This window comes from Anabrus simplex, chromosome 5 (genome assembly GCF_040414725.1).
Source record: "Anabrus simplex isolate iqAnaSimp1 chromosome 5, ASM4041472v1, whole genome shotgun sequence".
In the NCBI taxonomy this organism is placed as follows: Eukaryota; Metazoa; Arthropoda; class Insecta; order Orthoptera; family Tettigoniidae; genus Anabrus; species Anabrus simplex.
Window position 1 is genome coordinate 312,447,321 of NC_090269.1, and position 15,807 is coordinate 312,463,127.

Genomic DNA, 15,807 nt, shown 5'->3' on the forward strand with positions numbered 1-15,807 from the left:
CCCCTGTATCATTTGTTTAAGAAGCCGAGCTGTTACAAATATTTTATTAACTTCATCCACTTCATTTTCCGTCAATTAGATACATGAATTCTTCACTGTAAAACTCAATATGTATTTTAACTATAACCCTAGTATACTATGTAAAATAGGGTTCCAAACTGCTTTGGATAATGAGAATCAGGTCAGAACTGTCTCTGTAATCATTATCTTTATTAAAAGAACTCCCTATATTTCATGTCAGCTTAAAATTCATATATGATAATGTATGTAGACCTACATGTTATTATAAAGTGGATAAGTACATTTTAATTTACATTTTTACAGTAAATGCAAGTACCATTCTTCCTTTGCAGATGCCATTCCACTTTGAGAGAACTGGCGTAATTGTTCTCACCATGTGTCCAGGTGTGACAGATACCCCTCTCATCTCTGAGGCTGGCCATCGTCAGATCACTAGCGATCTTGGAGAGGAGTGTGCCCGGGAACTTGGTGCTCTACCCAAACAAAAGTAAGTTACTGTACTATATTGTCCATTTCCATGGCTAAGTGGTTATCATGCTGGCCTTTGGTCACAGGGGTCCCGGGTTCGATTCCCAGCAGGATCAGGAATTTTAATCATAATTGGTTAATTCCGCTGGCTCGGGGCTGAGTGTATGTGTCGTCTTCATCATCATTTCATCCTCATCACGACACGCAGATCGCTTACGGGCGTCACATCAAAAGACCTGCATTTGGCGAGCCGAACTTGTCCACGGACACTCCTAGCACTAATGGCCATATGCCATTTCATTTCATTTTGTACTATATTTATTTTCTCTGTGAACTGAGGATAGTCAGATTATGTAAAAAAACTGTAAGTCCATAAATCTCCATGAGTAGAATGGTTATTGGTATAAATATCTGTGAAAAGTGTGCAAAGTTAAGTACATGAGCAATTTTAGTACTGAGAGAGATTGTTCATACATGTGGGCTGGGATGTAAAGATTACTTAATTGGTTCCTGTAATGCTACCAAGTACCGAACTTTCACAATTCTACGGCTTTCCTCATTCCTTTACAGAAAAACAGAATGAGTGAATTTGGGCTTATTAAGCAGATGACTGAGTACAGTACACCAAAACTGTTGTGTACACAAACTCTGTGTAACAAATGTCATTTCACACTCGACAGTTGGTAGTACAGTGAACACACAGAGACTTGCAGCTACTAACCATGAGTTTTGTTTTCTTCGTACTTAACTGTAGTTTTATCCTCTAAATACAAGGATTCTCTAATCAGTTTGTGTTATTTATCAACCCACAATCACAAAAAAGAAAAAAAAAATATGGAATTAAAAATGAATAGAAAAAGAGGCCAAATAAGACTCATATTACAATTGGATGACTTGGTTAATAAGAGCATTGGGCAACAGAATCTGAACTGCAACATAGTGATGGAAGATGACTGATGGAAAGATCAATCAATCAATCAATCAATCAATCAATCAATCAATCAATCAATCAATCAATCAATCAATCAATCAATCAATCAATCAATCAATCAATCAATCAATCAATCAATCAATCAATCAATCAATCAATCAACATTTAGAGCTGCCGAGGTGGCAGATTCCCTGTCATTTTTTATCTAGTCTCCTCTTAAATAATTTCAAAGAACTTGGAAAGTCATCAAACATTTCCTTGATAAATTATTCCTGTCCCCAGTAATTCCTGATTCTTCTTCCTGCAAATTAATATTTGACCCAGTTTGTCCTGTTGAATTCCAACTTTATCTTCATATGGTCTTCCCTACTTTTAAAAGCTCTACCCAAGCTTTTTTGCCTATGCATATTAAAATGGGAAAGAAGTATATTTGCACCCACTTGGGAACATCTGGATAAAGGAATAACAGTAAAAAAATAATGATGATGATCATAATAAATTACAATGTAGTTTTATGAGAATTCTGTAGAGCAGAGGGGAAGAAATGGCAGGGCCAGGACACTGGACAAATCCACACCAAGAAAATTTTGAATTTGCAATATGTTTTCAAAGTTATCTTTTCTTTTTTGTTTGATTCTCTTTTAAGAAAAACAAAAACAACAAATTGTAACAAGACTTGAACAAGTATGATATTTACAATATCATAAGATTTAACAGTAGGGGGGGTGAAGCTCCCATTTAACAACACATGACTTAGTGAGTCTTCACTGGACCAACAGGTCTGCCTAATTCAATGGCAAGTAAGATGCAAGAGGGGCTTTAGTCTCTACTAACAAATTTAACCTCCAGCAGGGCAATCAAACCTTAAACTTTGTTTAAATATAAATTAAGAAACTAGATTTTCCAAAATAAAGTTACAAAAATAGGGGAATCAAACCGTCAGCTACAAATAATTACATGTCAGAGGGTCTCAAACCTAGATATTACAGTTCCAAATGGGCCGAATGGGCCAAGAATACATTTCCGATAGCTCTAATTACCCTTATGAGCTCACAAACTCTTATACTACGTGACACTTGCTGCCTTACAAAATACGTGGTGACATACTAAATACGGGTCGAAGGATCCAGAAAAACAAGAGATGAAGCTCATACTAGACAGCCAAGAAAAGGGAAAACAAAAAGTTAACTGAAAGCCCAAAAATGAAATGAAATGGGATGCTGAACACCACAAATGATCCTGTGACTTGACTTGTCATAAAACCTAATATGGCAGAATGCCCAGTGACATAGAGGATGTGTTGGTTAAGACCAGAAATAAAGTTAAAGTCCAAAAACCAGGATCAAAATTTAGAGATTAGAAGAGCTTAGTCACCAGAAAGCAAAAGGGAACAAGGCAAGTGAGGGTACACACTTGTACGTCCTTAAATTAAAAATAAAAAGAAACACTTAGGGGTTTACACTCCATCTGCAGACAGCCTAGAAACCTACATACTGGTAATACAAGCTAAGACTCCTCCATAAAAACTAAGTAATTGCAGCACGCTGTAACTGTTACATGCTGGAGGGGAACGCTGGTGTCTTCCCTTCACCACACACAGAAAAGTTTACTTTTTTGGTCAAATTGCTTCCTACCTTATTGTTTCCCCAGCCTCATCTGTCGTCTCCCTGGGAGGAGAACCTCACTTAACGTTGCACAGTCCCAGATCTTGATAGATACATAAAGGTCAAGCTTACAGTATTTCTAGGGATGAGCTGGGTGCTAATTGGTTGGTTTAGAAATGAAGAACAGTGGTGGCAACTTAATAAACAATAGTAGTGACATCTTTTAATGAACATGAAATTTAGGAAAACATCATTCAGTTTAGCCCATCTCTGTGAGACTACAGGCATTTATTATTATTATTATTATTATTATTATTATTATTATTATTATTATTATTATTATTATTATTATTATTATTATTATTATTATTTATTATTATTATTATTATTATCATCATTATCATTATCATTATTATTATACTGAGCTCGATAGCTGCAGTCGCTTAATTGCGGCCAATATCCAGTATTCGGGAGATAGTAGGTTCGAACCCCGCTGTCGGCAGCCCTGAAAATGATTTTCCATGGTTTCCCATTTTCACACCAGGCAAATGCTGGGGCTGTACCTTAATTAAGGCCACGGCCGCTTCCTTCCCACTTCTAGCCCTTCCTTGTCCCATCGTCGCCATAAGACCTATTTGTGTTGGTGCGACTTAAAGCAAGTAGCAAAAAAAAATTATTATTATTATTATTATTATTATTATTATTATTATTATTATTATTATTATTATTATTACCTTGGACGTAAAGAATGCTTTTAACTCAGCAAGATGGATGGACATGTTGGAAGCACTTCAAAAAACATACAAGCTTCCAGAGTATCTCATGAGAATATTGAAAGATTATTTGAAAGATCGCTTACTGCTGTATAATACAGAGGGTGGAAAAAATTAAACAGATTATAGCATGTGCAGCAGAAGGATCCATCCTTGACCCAGACCTTTGGAACATTACTTATAATGGCTTACTGTGACTAGAGATGCCTGAAGATACAATACCTGTAGGTTATGCTGACAATGTTGCTGTCTTGATAGTGACCTGGGACCCCTGTACCAAAGGCCAGCACGTTAACCATTTAGCCATGGAGCCAGACTTCAGTTTAAGTGATAGCATGATTCATGTGTGATGAAGAGATTTAACGCTTAAAGGTATTTTCGTAATTTGAGTAACTAAACATTAGCAATGTAGTATCAAAAAAGCCTTGATTGTATGTTACTGCCTGATGGGTAACATATTGCCTGTGCTAAGCAAAGTGTGTGGATTAAGAAACAATAGGTGGTCACTCCCCCTACAAGCAGAGCACATGTCTGCCATTCAAATAACTGGTGGGAAGATTCTCTTGACTTGCTGAACAGACTATAGCTCTGATTGTAGTTTTGATAATATGTTATGTTAATGAGCATGGATGCAGTGACAAAAACAAAATTTTAACATAAAATATAAATGTTTTGCTCATTTTTGTATCCTTTTTGTATCAGAAATAAAATTGTTATGTTTTTCTTATCACCTGATGACTACATGCATATGCCAATTTCATTGATTGATTTATTATTACCTCTAACACAGAGAGCCAAATTTGTTGAAACATCCTTGCTATTGTACCTTGTTGTGCTATGTGATTACTGTGAAAATTAGCTGTATTTCTAAATATACGGTTTGAGAATTTGGGGAAGGAGTGAAACGGGTACTTTAATTGTTGTTCCAACATCATTTTGGTGACCCCGACGTGAAGAAGAATGGTACCTTAAATATTTCTCGAGGTATTCAAGAATTGTACGCATGATGGCTTGGGTACTTCAGTTCCTTTAAACGCCAAATGTAAAGAAAACAGGCTTCTGTCGACAAAGTTATCAGTAACAGAAATAAAGAATGCAGAAATAAAACTTCTGAGAATTGTGCAGAGCGACGCTTTTCAAATGCGAGAAAGACCAGACTTTAAATCACTATATTCATTCCATGATAGAGAGGGGCTATTGAGAATTTGCACCAAGATAGTGAGAGGAAACAATGAAGAAGACTTTAGATTTCCCATATTGTTGCCACCTGAACATAAGGTAACAGCCTTACTTGTAATGGAAAAGTACTTGAAAGCTTCTCACGCAAGAGTACAGATCTTGTTATCTATACTTAGAGAACGGTTTTGGATCATCAAGGGAAGGAAGACAATTCGTTGCATTCTGGCCAAGTGTCTCAGATGTAGAAGGTTTGAATCAAAGAATGCTGAAACAGAACCTTTGGAACTTCTGAAAGCTTGAGTAAGCGAAGCGTGCATATTTGAAGTGGTCGGAATTGATCTAGAGGGTCCATTGCACCTAAGAGGTAATATAAAATCATGGATAGTAATCTTAACATGTGCTGTTGTTAGGGCACTTCACTTTGAACTAGTTACCTCGCTCTCTGTATCCAGTTTTATTTTGGCATTGAGACTAATCATATTTAGACGGGGTAGACAGTATGTTATATATAGAGACAATGGGACAAACTTCTGTGGAATGGAGAATTTGCTCAGGACACTTGACTGGAAGAAGATAACCAAAGAAACAGCAGTTCTGAAAATTGAATGGAGATTCAACCCACCCACTGCAGCTTGGTGGGGTGGGTGGTGGGAACAAGTCGTTCACATGGTCAAAAGGTTGTTGCGACGGGTACTGGGCCATGCTTTCATAAACTATGAAGAAATGATGATGATTCTTATTGACTGATAAGCAGTTCTAAATTCCAGACCATTGACCTACATATCAGATGACCAGAATCACCTTGTGGCTCTGACACCTTCAATGTACATACAAGATATCAAAAGAGTGGGAGTGCCAGATCTCGATTCCATTGATAACATTATCAAAAAAAAAAAAAAAGCTGCAATACCAACAACGCCTGAGAGAAGAATTGAGGAAGAGATTCAGACTAGAGTATCTAGGTCAACTCGTTCACAAGAAAGGAAACATGAAGGGGAGGAGAGAAGAGATAAAGTGTGGAGATGTTGTGCTGATCGGCAATAACAACGTGAAGAGAATGGACTGGCCCTTGGTGAGAGTAACAGAGGTGTTCCCCGGGAAGGACAATGCAGTATGAGTAGTGAAGGTGAAAACTGCTGCTGGAGAATTCATTTGGCCAATACAATACATCTATCCCTTGGAGATGTGTTTCTCTCCTATAAACTCAGGTAAAGGCCCAACACTAGACGTTACCACAAAAAATACCAAGGTACCTGTTCCAAGGTCTCCAGATCCTGGAATCCCCATGCAAGGTGCCAAAGCTACCAGGACAGGCAGGAAAGTGAACATCCCTTCACGTTTTCTTGAGTGAAAGAACTTAAACTGTGTTTTAAATTTTGTTTAATGTATCTTGTTAATGTGTAAATAAATTTGATTTGACAGTGTAAAATCAAAGGTGGGACAATGTTGCATCTGAACAAGCCATGTTCTTGTGAATCAAGAAGGCGGTTTTAAAAATGAAGAAGAATGATCCTGTTTGTTGTGCTATGTGATTGCTGTAAAATTGGCTGAATCTCTAAATATACACTTTGAGAACTTGGGGAAGGAGTGAAATGGATATTTCCTTACTATAACAATAATGAGCCAAATCTCTAATACATAAATACAAGTACAAATGTGTTAAAAGTTGGCTAAGGAATCATGTCTCAAATCATCATACACTGGTAGAAAAAAATATCCAAACACCATGAAATAAGGAATGTAGAATATGGAAATTTTGGCAATATATTTGTCGAGGTAACATATTTAATTGATTAAAGGTACAAGACTACAGGTTAATATCCATGCGAGAAAAGCCATCTCAAATATGCCATGTTGGTCCATTAATAACCGGTGTAATTGCCTGACTGTTGAATGCAGGCATGCAAATGTGCATTCATTGTGTTGTTCAGGTGTCGGATGTCAGCTTGTAGGATGGAGTTCCATACCTATTACACTTGGGGTCAGTCGATACAGGGACAGTTAATGCCAGTTATGGATGATGCTGGAGTTGTCATCTAATGATGTCCTATATGTGTTTGACTGGGGACAGATCGGTGAATCAAGCAGGCCAAGGCAACGTGTCAACACTCTGTAGAGCAGGTTGGGTTACAGCAGTGGCATGGGGGTGTGCATTATCCTGTTGGAAAACACCCCCAGAAATGCTGTTCATGAATGGTAGCACAACAGGTCGAATCACCAAATGGACGTATACATCTGCAGTCAGGTTGCGTGGGATAACCACGAGAGTGTTCCTGCTGTCATAGGAAATTGATCCCGAGACCAGAACTCCCGGTGTACTTCCAGACTGTCGATGCCGCAGACAGGTGGAATGCAGGCGCTCACCTGGCCTCCTCCTAACCGACACATGGCCATCACTGGCACCAAGACAGAACCGGCTTTCATTGAAAAACACAATGGACCTCCACTCCACCCTCCAATGAGCTCTCGCTTGACACCATTGAAGTCGCATATGGCGGTGGTTTGGGGTAAATGGAATGCATGCTGCAGGGTGATTGGCTCAGAGCTGTCCTTCAAGTAACCGATTTTGAACAGTTTGTTGCGTCACTGTTGTGCCAAATGCTCCTGGAATTGCTGCTGCAGATGCAGTCTGCTGCACCACAGTCATGCGCTGAATATGGCGGACCTCCCTCTCGGCAGTGCCACGGGACGCCCAGAGCCTGGTCTTCTTGTGAACGTACCTTCTCGTGACCACTGCTGCCAGCACAGATGCACAGCGGAGACATTCCTGCCAACTGTTCTGCAATAGCACGGAAAAGAAATCCACCGTCACAAAGCCCTATTATACGACCTTGTTCAACTGCAGTGAGCTGTTTATACTGGCCTTTTTGTCGTCATAAAGGCATTCTTGACCCACTCACAGTCACTTCATCCAATCTCACAGGTAACTAAGGCTTTCACACAGTACTGCCCATATTTAAAGCAAACCTGATGTGCAAAATTATCGGGCCGCTACTAGTGCCACAATCTTAAAATTTGGGTAAATACGGAATATGGAACATAATGAAGTTTTTTAACTTTAAACTAGTGCCACAGCCATGTGATTTGCAGGAAATTTGAATCAGCATCATCTTTCAGATGTATAAAACACCTACAAATGTTCGTTAATCTATCAGAATCCCTTCTTGGTGTTTGGATATTTTTTTTCTACCAGTGGAAAAAGTCTTTTACAGTCATGATTAGAGACAAAACACATACCAGGTTTGATTGAAAAAAATGGGCAGGGTAGAGATCTGAGAATACAACACAGAGAATAGAAGAATAGTAAAGTTTTACAGATCTTATGAAGTTGAAAATTCCAAGAGTATGTCTTGCAATTGATTATTATTAGACTTCGGCTATGTGATATTCTTCCCTCCCATATTCTCTTATTATGTTTATACCATTATTGTACTCTTCTGGTGTTAATATATTACTCCTGATACTCGGATGAGGGTAAATGCAGCTTGGCTCAAGTGGAGACAGGTCACTGGAGTCCTCTGTGATAAAAAGATGCCTCAATATCTAAAGGCAAAAGTTTATAAGAGTGTGGTACGGCCAGCAGCGATCTATGGGACTGAATGTCGCCCCATGACGAAACAACAGGAGCAAATGTTGACAACCATGGAGATGAAGATGCTTCGATGGTCCATGGGGCTGACCCGATGTGACCACATAAGGAACACGGACGTCCGGCAAAGGTTTGGTGTCGCGCCCATCATAGACAAAGTGAGGGAAGCCCGTCTCCGCTGGTACGGCCACGTCATGAGAAAACAGGACGACTCAGTTGCCAAAACAGCGTTCCACATCAACCCAGAGGGAACAAGACCACGAGGAAGACCGGCAAAGAGATGGACTGACAACATCAGGGCAGACATGCACAGTGTTGGCTTAACACCAGAAGATGTCAACGACAGACAGAAATGGAGGAGATGTAGCAAAGCAGCAGACCCTGCAAGTCGGGATTAATGCTAAGAAAGAGAGAGGTTGTACATGGGCTTGATTGAATTAGTGGGTTTCTCTACTCAAGAAATATTTCACCCCTCCTTTACATGCTGTTAAGTCCTGACTTGGGAATTATACATTGATTAACCTTAAAATTTAATGATGGGTAACTTTAATTTACTTGACCATCACCATGTCTATTTCTAATGCAGACTCTTCTAGACTGTTCTACTTTAGAAGTGAATTATGTTTATTTTCTGTCAGCTTAAGAAATAGAAATAGAAATAGTTTTATTGGTACTACATAGTGTTCATGTAAAGCCATTCTAACTTCAGTAGACCATTACTTTCCTCCATTATGTTTGATAAATATCCAACTACTTTGAAATCATTTAAGAACAGGCTAAGTGAAGAACCAACAGAGAATCTGCCACCTGTGCAACAGCCCTAAATGCAGGTCAGTGGTGATTGGTGATTGATTGAAGATTCAGGTGAAGTGCTTTTACATCATGAGTCTATCTGATTTCATGTGCAGAGTTAATTCCATTTCTCAAAAACACAATTTATTAGTGCTAGTATTAATCACTTCTCCCAACTCCCACTATCACCCAAGATAAGGAAGTGCAGTTTTCTAGAAAACTCTCACCTGAAGATTACAAAGATGAAATTAATGGAGCAGAGATCCAGCTCTCTCCACAAAATGTCCTAGGCTTGAGCATCCAACTGTGGGCACACTCCCATTCACCTGCCAGTAGGAGGAGATGGCAGATATTTACATGTACGATAAAGTGTTCTAGAAGGTACAAGAGGTGGGAGAAGCACATTAGAGAAAGTGACATCACAGGGAGTGTGTGAGAGAGAGAGAAAGAGAAAGAGAGGGTAACAGTTATTAATCCAACATAGTGGACAGCATGTGACAGACAGAAGTTTGCAGCAGTTTGATCGTGTTGAGAAAGGCAGACACGTGAATGGGAGAGTCTGAATGTAAGCCATATCATGCGGGAAACACTGATTACATGTCACACCTCCAAGCAAATGCTCAAGTAATGAACTCTGATGAATAAGTACTTTGAACAACAACACTGAACCAGACATTACTATTGCACACACACTCACACACATACACGCATGCACGCATGACAATGACAACTGGCAAAAAAAGTGACTAGATTTCTTGTATACTGTGCACATGAACTTATTAGCCTTCCTGCTGCGCATTTGGAGGATGTTCATCCCTCCTTACCCCTCTCTGAGTCACAAACACTTCAAATAACTCGTGGGAACATTCTCTTAACCTGCCAAACAAAGTACTTACTCCATGGCTCTACGATCCTTTAAGGACCTTGGCCTCCTTGACCACAGCTCTCTAGTCATCCCGGTCTTCAGCACGCCTACGCCACCTCCTGACTCCAACGGTCCTCAGATCAGTCTCCACATCCTCCAGCTTTCTCATCCGGGGCTGACCTCTCCTTCTCCTGCCCCCAGGGTGTCCTGTCAGTGCTTTCCTTGGAAGTCTTCCCTCCTCCATCTGTTGTACATGCCCCAGCCATCCAATTCGTCTCATTTTGATTGATGTCACCAAGTCTGGCTCCTTATACAATAATCTTATTTCTTCATTTGTTCTGATTCTCCATTAATCTCCCTCCTTCACCGGTCCAAATATCTTCCTCAGTACTTTCCTTTCCCACACATTTGATCTCCTCTCTGTGGCCTCAGTCAATACCCATGCCTCACTCCCATACATAAGCACTGGTTTAATTATTGTTTTGTAGAGAGTCAGTTTTAATTTCCTGCTTAAGTTTTTACTTCTCAGAAGGGGATACAGTGCCCTGTAGGATCTGTTGGCAGCCTTAATTCGATTTACAATATCTGTCTCAACTTTATTTTCTGATGTTATTACTGAGCCAAGATATGTGAAGCTATCTACTGCTTCAAAGGTGTAACCATCCACTTGGAGTTTTTCAGTGTTCCTTTCATTTCTCTCCGTTACCATATATTTAGATTTAGCCTCACTTATCTCCAAGCCCAAGGACCCAGCCGCATCTTTCAGCTCCCTCAAGGCAGTTGTAAGTGCCTCGTTACTTCTAGCAGATATCACCACATCATCTGCCTAAGCCAAAATTTGGATCAGTCTATTGTAAATATTACCACCCGGATTAGTGGTTACTGAACTTACAGCTTTCTCCAACACTAGATTAAATAACACTGGTGATAAGGGGTCTCCCTGCCTTAGGCCTTCTTCGGTTCTGAAAGATCTTGACAGACTTCCCTGCACTTTTACCTGACTTCTGCTGTTCTCCAGGGTCATCTTAGTCAATTTTATTAACTTCTGTGGGAATTTAAACTCCTTCATTGTTTCCCACAATGTCGATCTCTTAACTTTGTCATAGGCTTGTTTAAAATTTATAAAAAGATGCCCTAGTCGAACGTTGTATTAATATGTCTTTTCCAGAGTCATTCTCATGGTGAAAATATGGTCCATCGTCGATCTTCCAGGTCTGAAACCAGCTTGGTACTCCCCTATAATACTTTCTGCTCTATTACTAACTCTCTTTGTTATAGCTGTAGAGAGGATTTTGTATACTATACTCAGTAAGGATATACCTCGATAATTCTTGCATTGCATGCATGACCCCTTCTTATGTATAGGACATATATATATGCTAGTGTCCAGTCCTCCGGCATTGTACCTGTTTCCCATACCTTTTTAATTATCTCATGTATTTTCTTCACCAACACTTCTCCTCCATGTTTTACCATTTCAGCTGTTATGAGGTCATTCCCTGGGGCTTTACTGCTCTTCAATTGTTTTATAATATCTCTTATTTCTTCAATCGATGGTGATCCCATATCGTCTTCATCCTCATCTCCATTCTCCTCATCCATCTCTTCCTCCTCACACTCATCTCCATATTCACCCTCCTCCTCTCTCTCTGAAGTTTCCATACAGTCTGATCCTTCTTTTTCATTTATTGGTCTGACAGAAAGTAATGTTTCAAAATGTTTTGCCCATTTTTCCAGAATTCGTTCTTTCCCAACAATGAGTCTATCAGTCTCATCCTTAAGCATATTCACTCTGGGTTGATATCCCTTCTTTACTTGTCCAACCCCTTGGAAGAATTTTCTGCCTTGTTTGTTTTCAAAATTCTTCTGCATTTCATCCACTCTCTCCTTTTCTTCTATTCTTTTCTTGTTCCTTACCAATGTCTTTGCTATTCTCCATTTCTCTTTAAAAACTGCCATATTATTTCGAGTGGGTCTCTGTAGCATTCTTTGTCGGGCAAGATTTCTCTCTTCCAGAACCTTATCCACTTCGTCATACCATTTATTTCTACTCTGTTTCCTTCTCTCTCCAAGTACTTCCTGCGCCATTGTATTTATTGCTAGCTTGGTTTCCTCCCACATTGTGTTGATGTCCACATCTCCGTTTCTGCCCATCTGTAGTTTTCTTTGCAGCCGGTCTCTATACTTTTCCTCATTCTTCTCATCCCTTATCAGTTCTACATTATAGATCTTGCTCTGCTCAGCTCTGTCCCTGGGTTTAATTGCCAGTCTTTCTCGGAACTTGATCCTCACCAGTATGTGATCTGAATCACTGTCTGCACCATGCATGCTTTTCACATCCATTATACTGGAGGCATGTCGCGCATCTATCAGCAGAGGGTCTATCTGGTTTTTTGTCAGACCGTCCGGTGATATCCATGTCTCTTTATGGATCTCCTTATGGGGAAAACATGTGCTCTTAATCACCAGCTCCTTGCTAAAGGCAAAGTCAATCAATTTTCACCTGTTTTCATTTGATTCTTGGTGTTTACTATGATATCCTGCCACTGGGTGGTTTTCTTTCTCTTTGCCTACTTTGGCATTATAATCCCCTAGGACAACTTTAACATCATACTTGGGCAACTTGTCATATACTTGCTCCATTTTTCCATAGAAATGTTCTTTCTCTTTGTCATCGGCATCCTCTGTTGGTGCATGGACACTAATTAGTGATATGTTGGCAAATCTCCCTCTCAATCTTAACCGGCGTAGTCTGGGGCTTATTGCTTCATATTCAATCACATTATGACTGACCGATTTCTTGACCATAAACTCTGTTCCTATTCTATTTTCTTCCTCCCCACTATTGAACAAAATATAGTGCTGTAGATCTGTCACCTCAATTGTCCTGTAATGCTGCCACATCTATCCGATATTTAAGTAATTCCTCCTCCAATTTTCTACTAGCCCCGGCCTGAAAGATACTTCTCACATTCCATGTTCCAATATATCCGTATTGTTGCCATTTAGCACGCTTTAGTCGTCGTAAGTTTGGGACCGTCCGGTTATCTTGATTTGGTTTCTGAACAATATGTAGTTTTGTGGTAGTGGAGTTGTTAGCCCCACGTACCAACCCCCAACCTGGAGGACCAGGGTATCACTCTTAGTCTGGATCATCACCTTAGACCTGTCTGGCTTGGGTGGCCCTCCCAGGAGCATATGCTCTCGCTGGCATAGCTATAAGGATCATTTGAACACGCAAGCCTCCAAAACACCCAGCAAAATGTATTTTGCCTTCGTCAAGATGGTGATACCATCAAGAGGCCAAACAAGTACAAAGTACAACTACTGGAAATTTTAAAAATATGGTTAGTTTGATTTTGATATTTTGCAGCATGAATCAGAAGAAAAAAAAAGTTCTGAGGTCCACTATGCTCAAGGTACAGGAGTCTCCCCTATGTACAATATTTCTGACATTACTTCCAATTTCTCCATTATACAATATTTACTTAATACTGACATTTTGTACCAGTAGATGCTGTGTGACTGTTCTTCTACATTTTTACTTGACTGATATGCAAATATTTTGCAAAGCTGAAGTTTTGTGAACAGTCACACTATTGATTAAACTATTGGTATCTGTTTCTTTTCACAGGCCTGAAAATGTTGCCATTAGTATGGTGCACATAATTCGCCATGGTAGAAATGGAAGTGTATGGGTGAGTGAAGGTGGCAAACCTGTCTATGAAGTCCAAATTCCAGACAGAGAAAACATGAAAGTTAGCAAGTAAAGAAGTTGGTTACAGTTTCAACGTTAATCACAAACACCTTTACCGTAATTTAAATCATCTGTGTCATTATATCTCAATCAAATATTGTTATTTAAGCCTATATATATGCCAATCCTATATGCTGTATAAATTTATATCACCAAACATAAACAAAATTTTAAATTAAAATTGTTTCTTATCCTGTCCCCCATTTCCCAGTTTCGTACCATATACAATATTATTGAAAAGATTATTGTCACCATCTCATTAAAGATGTTCAGTGGCAAATTCAGAGATGAGATTCATAACTGAAATTCATCAATAACTCTGGCCCACAGCTATAGGACACTTGGTGGTGGGGGTCACACTGTTTCATTTGATTAACATAGGCTTCTTTATCATTCATGACAATATGCGATAGTGATAAATATAACAAGAATTGAATTAAAACTCAATTACTATTTGCAGGAGGAGAATAAGATTTCTGCAGAATGGTAACATACCCAGCATTTTAAAATATTTTCTTTGCAGCAAGAGGTCTGATAGGTGATCTTAACTAATTTTGGGTTGCTGAATGTGAATCCGTTGTCCATTTGTATGTATCACATCACTTTTTTTGCAACAGGTATATCAAAATAAGAGATAGACCTGAATATTGCATGTAAAAAGTACTGACAAAAGTTGAAAATTTTGCAAATGTTGATAATTTTTTAATAATATTTATATTTTTAAATACCGTAGTTGAATATTGACTTGAATTCTTACATACAATGAAATATTTGGCATTTATTGTAATATAATACTGATTTACACAAAATCACATAAACAAACAACTCTGAGGCAATGATACTATAGGAATTTATTTTGAAAATTCAGTCTGATTCACAAGTGAAATATATAACTTTCGTTCAGTATCGTTATGAATTCATAAATGTGAATTTAAAATCTTAACAGTCCTAGATGTCCCCTTGGAATGAACGCTTGACTGCCCAGTGTCTGACTGCATCATGTTTGTCTTCTCTTTTCAAACACCAACAGTAGTCTGCCATCATTGGTACATCCCACCTCCCCTGGTAACTTTTTTCTGCCTCCTTGATGTCCTGGTGGAACCACTGTCCCATCTCTTCTCTAACAGCCCCAAGATTTTCTGGAAAATAATGGAGATGAGAATGAAGTGCAGTTTCAGGCTCATTCTACACTCCTACACTTTCATGTGGTCCAACATAGTATTCACTTTTGTTTTGTTCTGTTCATCTTTTACATTTCCTAGGAACTTCATCATGACATCCCTCATTGAAATCCATGCAGCATATTCTATGGCATTCATGGTCTGTTTGAAGTTTCTGTCATTCAGAAGCTTTCTAATTTGTGGTCCATTAAAAATGCTTTCCTTGATCTTTGCATCTGATAAATGTAGAAAATTTCTTGCAACGTACTTGAAACAAGGGCTTCTTTTGTCAAAGGCCTTAAGAAACTGCTTTATGGTTCCCAGTTTGATGTGTAGCAGTGACAAAATAGTTTTTGTGGTTCAACTAAGGCAGCATTTGTAACATTTTTTTACTCCAGGTGTCAAAACTTGCCTCTTGGGCCAGGAGGGTGTAGACCAGTGTTTGTCCATAGTTCTGCTGTCCCATTCACTCTAATAGCAAGGGAATTTAGTGAAGAATGCCAGTTGGCCTAATAGAATACCATACACATTCAAGTAACTACACATATCCCACCTGTATTCAAGATTTTGTCTAAAACAGTTTGCATTGTGATACAATTTTCTTTTAGTGAAACGGAATGTGCCACAGGAATCGAGGCTAGAACATTTCCATTATGAAGTACTGTAAT

General features: G+C 39.0%; 1 protein-coding gene across 1 annotated transcript in view; it reads left to right on the forward strand.

Annotated features, from left to right (window-relative positions):
- The window catches only part of LOC136874029 (15-hydroxyprostaglandin dehydrogenase [NAD(+)]), a 57,459-nt gene extending 43,299 nt beyond the window's left edge, over nt 1–14,160 (forward strand). Inside the window, exons 5-6 of the mRNA XM_067147512.2 lie at nt 354–508; nt 13,857–14,160. Of these exons, the coding sequence (XP_067003613.2) occupies nt 354–508; nt 13,857–13,992 (291 nt within the window). The 3' untranslated portion in view covers nt 13,993–14,160. The remainder of the gene's footprint in view (nt 1–353; nt 509–13,856) is intronic.
- The last annotated feature ends 1,647 nt before the right edge of the window (nt 14,161–15,807 follow it).